The sequence below is a fragment of the Aplysia californica genome, unplaced genomic scaffold, assembly GCF_000002075.1.
Source record: "Aplysia californica isolate F4 #8 unplaced genomic scaffold, AplCal3.0 scaffold00939, whole genome shotgun sequence".
In the NCBI taxonomy this organism is placed as follows: Eukaryota; Metazoa; Mollusca; class Gastropoda; order Aplysiida; family Aplysiidae; genus Aplysia; species Aplysia californica.
The window spans coordinates 53,334-61,268 of record NW_004798209.1 but is presented as its reverse complement, the minus strand read 5'-3'; the positions used below and the strand labels follow the sequence as shown (position 1 = coordinate 61,268).

Here is a 7,935-nt window from a genome sequence, read left to right as displayed (position 1 = left end):
TGAAATGATACATTTTTTAAAGAAATGAGACCATTTTTTAAAAGAAAAATTATTCCGTCGCTATCAGGTTTCGAACCCGGGACCTATTGAATGAGGGGCGAACACAGTAACCTCTAGTCCACGAGATTCCCAGGAAAACTAACAAAGAAGTGCCCGAAATTACAAGATGTGAAAGATCCATAATAAGAGTCATCAGAAAAAGAATATTGATGAGATTCTGTGGCCACATAAATAGATCAAAAGGACAAGAGAAACTACTGCTGTGTGGAAAGGTAGAGGGAGAGAAGAGCAGAGAAAGACACAGAACAACATACACAGATGACCTGAACAATTTTGTAACAATAAGACAAAGAGAAAACCGAGCTGATCAAGAAGACATACAACAGGAAGGAGTGGAGTACCAGGATCGTTAGTGTCTACTCCAGTCCTTGAACTTGAAGGAGAAGGAGCAGGAGGAGGAGGAGGAGGAGGAGGAGGAGGAGGAGGAGGAGGAGGAGGAGGAGGAGGAGGAGGGGGAGGAGGAGAAGAAGAAGAAGAAGAAGAAGAAGAAGAAGAAGAAGAAGAAGAAGAAGAAGAAGAAGAAGAAGAAGAAGAAGAAGAAGAAGAAGTTGGCCTCATCTTCCTCTGCCTCAATGGTTAACGGTTTTTCTATTCCTTGTCTGACCACGTCAGGTGTGTCTGCCTCTAACAGCGACGCCCAGGCCGACATCACTTACCTGAACAAGTACAAAACCTGCTTCCAGAAAGTTGCAGTCTCCCAGTGTGAGTAATAATGATAATAATAGTAATAATAATAATAATAACAATAATAATAATAATAGTAATAATAATAATAATTATAATACAATAATAATGATAATAATGATAATAATGATAATAATGATACTAATAAGGATATCATCATCATCATAATAATGATGATGATGATAATAATAATAATAATAATAATAATAATAATAATAATAATAATAATAATAATAATAATAATAATAATAATAATAATGATGGTTATGATAATTACAATAATAATAATAATAATAATAATAATAATAATAATAATAATAATAATAATAATAATAATAATAATAATGATAATAATAATAATGATAAATGACATTTATATAGCGCTCAACCCCGATTAAAGTACACAGGCTCTGAGCGCTTTACAATACGACGTACAACAGTAAGAAAAAACGTTGTGTTCTGAACAAAACAAAATCTCTCTAAATATTCGTCTTATCAATCTAAAAACAGAAATTATGACATCAGCTGATATTTGATTGAATCAAAGGAATTGACCAATCTTAAACTACTTGGCAAAGCATTCCAGATCTGGGGGCCTTGATATTCAAATGGCCTTTCACCCATTGTTTTAGGTATATCATTATTGTAATAGAATTTTCTTTTTGTCAGTTGGTGACCTCTGATCTCTGGCTGACACCTTTGTGATCTTCTGCACAAATGTGACCTAATTGTGTTGCATGTGCCGTAAAACGCTTACTAAGACAAGAACTCTTCCCGCAGGCATCCAGGCTTCGCTCATCGCAGCACTGGCCAGCAGGGAGTCCCGGGGCGGATCTCTGCTCAAGGACGGCTACGGGGACCATAAGAAGGCCTGGGGGATACTGCAGGTTACCCACAACAAATTATCTTTTACATTACATTTTACCCCTACTTTTTTCCATAGTGTTTTACGGCGCTTGATCCTCGTGTTAAAGCCTTGCACTACCCGCTCATGCAGCATACCAATTTAAAGCTAAATAAAGTCTGCAACATTTGACACATTAATATTTCACCTAAGTTAAGAGACGCCGAGAGATATGGTAACTCAAAACTGACCTTTAAAAAATCAGGCTTGGCAAAACTGTGCGAAATCATAGAAACGTAAAAATATGTTCGTGCGTAAATTGAGATGCATCAAAATTGGTTGAATGGACGTGCATTGAATATCAAATGAAAAGAGAATATTGTTTTCTTTACAACGAACACCATCTTCTGGTGATATTTTCAAACAGATTGGAAAACAGAGAAGTTACAAATACCAGGCAAAATCTGGACTTAACAGTGACAATTAGTTTTAATTTGTTTGCTTTTTTAAGGAGCTATTGGTTTCGTGTCGAGCACGAAATGTGAGGCAGCGTGGTGGAATCAGGCTCTCGTCAATTTTTTGGCACATAGAGTTGTTGGTATCATCTTAAAGCTTGTTCACTTGTCTTTTTTTGGTTGAAAAAAATATCCATTTATCTTGAATACAAGTCGAGATATTTGCGAATGAAGGAGGTGGGGGTCACCTGTTTTCAGGGGTAAAATTAGTGAGAAAATGGCCGCCAAAGATTTGTTTTTTTCTTAGCTTAAGAGTCCGTGGTAATTAAAAATTTACATTTTTGTGCCTTTAATCAACATTTTTACTGAAAAATCCACTCAGAAATGAGTTCTTTAAAGGGCATGAAAGATGTTGAGCCAAAAAACTAAAATTTGATGAAAATTCACAAACTGCGGAAAGATGCAAGTTTCTTCACTTTGATTGTTTTGACGAGAGCCTGATTCCACCACGCTGCCTCACAAATCATTTTTTGCACATGGACATGGACCGTGTTTATTAGATTTTGGACATAATCCTCTCTCAGTGAGGAACAGAGGCCACGAAACTGCCATGGTTTTGGGTGGTCTTGGGTGGAATGAACAGAACCGCCCTCGTGAGAATCATTCGATGGCTTGGTTTAGTGGACTATATGGCGCAAGTGTTGGAACGTCATGTCTTACCCTTCTTTTCGTCATAGTGTCATTCAAGTAGACATCTCCGTGTATAGCAAAGCATTTTCTCACAAGACCAATGCCAGAAGACCATTCTTTTGAAAACCAAATCAAATTAACGTTGGAGTGGTCACCAGTAAATACTCCCGATAAAAGATAAGATAAGATAAGATAGTACTTTATTATCCCAGAGGGAAATTTTCATTGGCTGCACAGGACCGTAAAAACACATGCAGGTATACATTTAAAATATTTAAATTATATACATTACTCTCATTAAAATTCAATATGAAAGGAGAAGTAAAGCTGACAAAATGTACATTTACATCAAATGCATCATTCAACCACATGCAGTTATTTAAATACTAGATCTTTGGAGTTATATATAGATACATACTCTAAGAGCAACACACATCTATGCTCATTCTGATAAAAGCCTTATGCTAGATGGTAAAACACTTCTTTTATATCTTTCTTTCTTTGTTTTTGGAGGTACATATCTGCCGCTAGGTGATCCCGATAAGAATCCTACAGGTATGTGAAGTCCCATCAAGCCAGAGCTGAAGAAAAGCGACTTTGCTCCCAAACTAGACCCCTCGTTTGCAACCTCTTTGACATTTGGGATGAAATGACAAATAATTATATCCAAAATTTAACTGTCGATGCCCAAAGGGTTCGTGGACTACACAAGACCAATGGCTTCTAAGCAAAACAACAATTTGTACATTTACCGTTAAGTCCAAGTGTTGCGTGGTATTTGCGATTGCTCTGACTGCCGTTTTAAAAAAACTATATAGAGACAAAACATGGCAGTAAAATGGTGTTTACTACAGAGACAAATATAAATTCTCCATTCATTGGATATGCAAGGTATGTCCATTCTATCAATATTAATGCTCCTAAATATACGCAGGAAGACAATTCTACGTTTCTTTGATTTTGCTCAAATTTGTCAAGTCTGATTTTTAAAAGTCAATTTTGAGTGACCATATCTTGGGCGTCTCTGAACGTAGATGAATTATTAAGTCAGATAATGTAGAACTTATTTAGCTATACATTGGTATGCTGCATAAGTGGGTAATATAAGGTTTCAACACAATTATTTGGTGATTATATTTTCAAGTTTCTTTTGGACGCTACCGTATATATGTTTATATATTACATCTGTATACATTTTCATATAATAATAATAATAATAATAATAATAATAATAATAATAATAATAATAATAATAATAATAATAATATTAATAATAATAATATAATAATAATAATAATAATAATAATAATAATAATAATAATAATAATAATAATAATAATAATAATAATAATAATAATAATAATAATGGATTGCATTTTTATAGCACATATCCACTTATGCAATGCTCTATGCGCTTAACATGAAACATGGATTTACAAATAAATTTTATAGGCACATAGTATAACATATGCGTGCACACACATACTCACGTACGCACGCACCCACTCACACACATACATACACACATACATACATACACACATACGTACATACGCACAAACAAACTCACGAAGATCTACAGCTTGGACAGTTTCTGTCTAATCGAAGTATGATGAAAATGGAAATGCTTTTAGTTTTTTTTTCTTCTAATTTCTAGATTTTCTGCTTCAATGATAGTTTTTGGAAGCCTCTTCCAAACAAGTGGGGTAAAATATGAAAGAGAGCGTTGGCCATATGATTTGCAATTTATTTTAGGTTTATATATTTATATATATATATATATATATATATATATATATATATATATATATATATATATTTATATATATATATCTATCTCTCTCTCTATATATATATCTATCTATCTATATATATCTACTCTATTCTATTATCTGTATTAACACACGGACACAAACACACATACACACTCTCACACACACACACACACACACTTACACACACACACACACACACACACACACACACACACACACACACACACATTTTGAGACATTTCGAAAGCTCCCTAACCGTTGTGACAAGTGTGAGCTAAGACATACACAGCTAGTTGCTTGATATACCATATTCTATTATCCGTATTAAAACACATCGGACACAACTACACACACACACACACACACACACACACACACACACACATACACACACACACACTCACACACACACACACACACACACACACACACACACACACATTTTGAGACATTTCGAAAGCTCCCTAACCGTTGTGACAAGTTGGAGCTAAGACATTCATAGCTAGTTGCTTGATCCCCGCAGTGTGACATCAAGAAGTCCGGGCTGAACTGCAAGTCTTGTGGCTGGGACAGCTGCTGTCACGTAGAGATGATGGTGAGGGACATATTGGTGCCCAACATCAACAGCGTGAGTACTTGGAGGTTTTTGTTCCGGTTTTACCAAAGATTTTGAGTACTTGGAGGTTTTTGGTCCACTTTTATCAAAGATTCTGAGTACTTGGAGGTTTTGGTCAAGTTTTATCAAAGATTCTGAGTACTTGGAGGTTTTTGTTCTAGTTTTTCCAAAGATTCTGAAAAAAGGGTGAAATGGTATAGGTTTAACGCCCCTATCAACACTATTAGGTTATTTAAGGGGCGGGACCTCCTAGTTTAACGTCCGTCTCCGATAGGCCAGAGCAAAGTGGGAAGTTCGTGTAAAGTGCTTTTCCCAAGGACACAACGTCGGACCGAGCTGAGGCTCGAACCCCCGAACTCGGAATCTCACGATTACGAATCTGGTAGCCTAACCACTAGGTTACCGACGCCACTAAGATTCTGAGTACTTAGAGGTTTTAGTCCAGGTGTACCTAAGATTCTCCCCACTCTTTAGTTGTGATTCCATGGTTCTTGGTTTTACGGCACTTGTTTTATGTTTAAGTAGAGGTTTTACGGCGCTCGCAACTGCATAAGGTCATGAGCGCCAATACGGCACTTGTGATAGTAGTAGTAGTAGTAGTAGTAGTAGTAGTAGTAGTAGTAGTAGTAGTAGTAGTAGTAGTAGTAGTAGTAGTAGTAGTAGTAGTAGTAGTATTAGCAGTAGTAGTAGTAGAAGTAGTAGTAGTTGTTGTTGTTGTAGTAGTAATTACAATAATAATAGCAACATTAATAACTACAATAATAATAATAATAATGTTAGTAATAATAATAGTAATAGTAATAGTAATAATAATAATAATAATAATAATGGTAATAATAATAATAATAATATATTATATATAATAATAATAACAATAATAATAATAATAATAATAATAATAATAATAATAATAATAATAATAATAATAATAATAATAATAATAATAATGGTACCTTTTCCGCCCGTTGGGCAACTTCTATTGATTCTGTTGTTGTTGTTGTTGTTGTTGTTGTTGCTGTTGTTGTTGTTGTTGTTGTTGTTGTTGTCGTTGTTGTTGTTGTTGTTGTTGTTTTTCTGGGCTCAACACCTTTTATACTCATTTTAAAATGCTTTTCTGCTGGATTGTACTTTTTTTAAAAAGGAAAAAAAAAGAAACTTTGATCAAAGGTACAAAAAAGGGTAAATTTTCAGTTTCCAAGAAGGCTACATCTTTAGAAGTCACCAAACCTTGGCATCCATTTCCTTGCAAATTTTACCTCTGGCACCACGCGACCCCTACTTCCTACAATCCCAAATGTCTCAACTTCTATTGAAGAAAGATGGGATTTTTTTTCATCAGAAGCGAAGGAAAAGAACAGGCTCTAAATAGTATTATACCAATAACTCCACACTCCTCAAAATTGACGATTTCACCGTGTTGTGACACAAATTAAATGTTGCAAGGGTCTCGAGTGTAACTATAATTTGATTTGTTTTGTCTCAGGTAAAACGCAAATTCCCCAGCTGGACGGATGCTCAAGCTTTGCAAGGTAAATATCATCTCTGTTACACACACACACACACATACACTCACACAAACACACACACATACACACATACACACATACACACACATATACACACACTCACATACACACACATCCATACACACACACTCATATACACACACACAAACACACACACATACACACACACACACACGCACACATATACACACACACATATACACACATACACACACACACATACACACACATACACACACTCACTCACTCAGAGTGCCCCGTAAGGCTCTGTTTGTATCATGCTGGACCACGCAGGAAATGGCTCTGGTTCGTTTCCCCAACGGGGCGTTGTGAACTTAAATTGGTTTGTCTGAAGGCCCTGTTCTCTGGCACGTATTTTGTTTTAGTAAGAGCTTTACGGCACTTGCAACACAATACGGGCATGTAGGTGCAGAAGATTAGACGTGTTACACGATTTTAACAAACATATAAAAAAAAGGAGAGATAAAGACTATAGATGTTTGATAGGAAAGAAGGAGCAAACCACACCAGAGCACCCGCCACCCCCGTCTTGGTACGTATTTTGATTCCGTATTACGTACGTATTTTACAGGTAAAAAAAAAAAAAAAAAGCATTCAAGAATACGGATCCCTCGCTCTTTCCCGTAACCGGTTCCATGCGATAAGTAATATGCACGAAATACATACACGTGACACGTACGTGGTTATGTAACTACGGATCGCGATGCCAGTTTTGGCGAGAATATGTACATAGCAAAGAGTCTACGCAACTAAAGGGGCCACTTCTCTCTTTGAGCCAATTAAAAAAGTGTCCTCAAAATTCGCTGGCGTCCTCTTCGCCAATGCACACCCTTTGCGAACAGTTACCTTACTTGTGTTTAAAAAATCAAAGTGAAACCAACAAGTTTTTGAGTATATAAGAATTCAAATTTCGGAAAAACGCTTTTTTAAAATGGTTACGTTGACAAAAACCTCTTCCAGAGGAAGGGGTGACTGTTTTCTTCGTTTAATTTGACTTTAGAGTGAAAGGCGAGAGGTCATTAAAATCTAAAAATACCTAAAACTCCGCACTGAATGAACCCGAACAGCTGATGAACAGTAGTCGATCTGCGCAGACAATTAGGTGCTATTCTTCTGGAGAAACGAAAGAGAGCTTCAAAACAGACTGCAGCGCCATCTGAAGCAAAGAGCGGACTTCCGCGGACACTTTTTTCGCTGAGTGGACCATCTTGTTATGCACTATCTTTGTACATACTTAGTTTGGCTCGAGCGCTCTCAGCCCCCC

The 7,935-nt window shown here is 36.2% G+C and overlaps 1 protein-coding gene across 1 annotated transcript in view; it reads left to right on the top strand.

Moving 5' to 3' along the window:
* Positions 1 to 672: 672 nt before the first annotated feature.
* LOC106013490 (lysozyme g) overlaps positions 673 to 7,935 on the top strand; it is a gene marked incomplete at its 5' end in the record, with an annotated part of 11,938 nt that continues 4,675 nt past the window's right edge. The window contains 4 exon segments of the mRNA XM_013089382.1: positions 673 to 762; positions 1,525 to 1,631; positions 5,032 to 5,136; positions 6,608 to 6,653. Coding sequence (XP_012944836.1) covers positions 673 to 762; positions 1,525 to 1,631; positions 5,032 to 5,136; positions 6,608 to 6,653 — 348 coding nt within the window.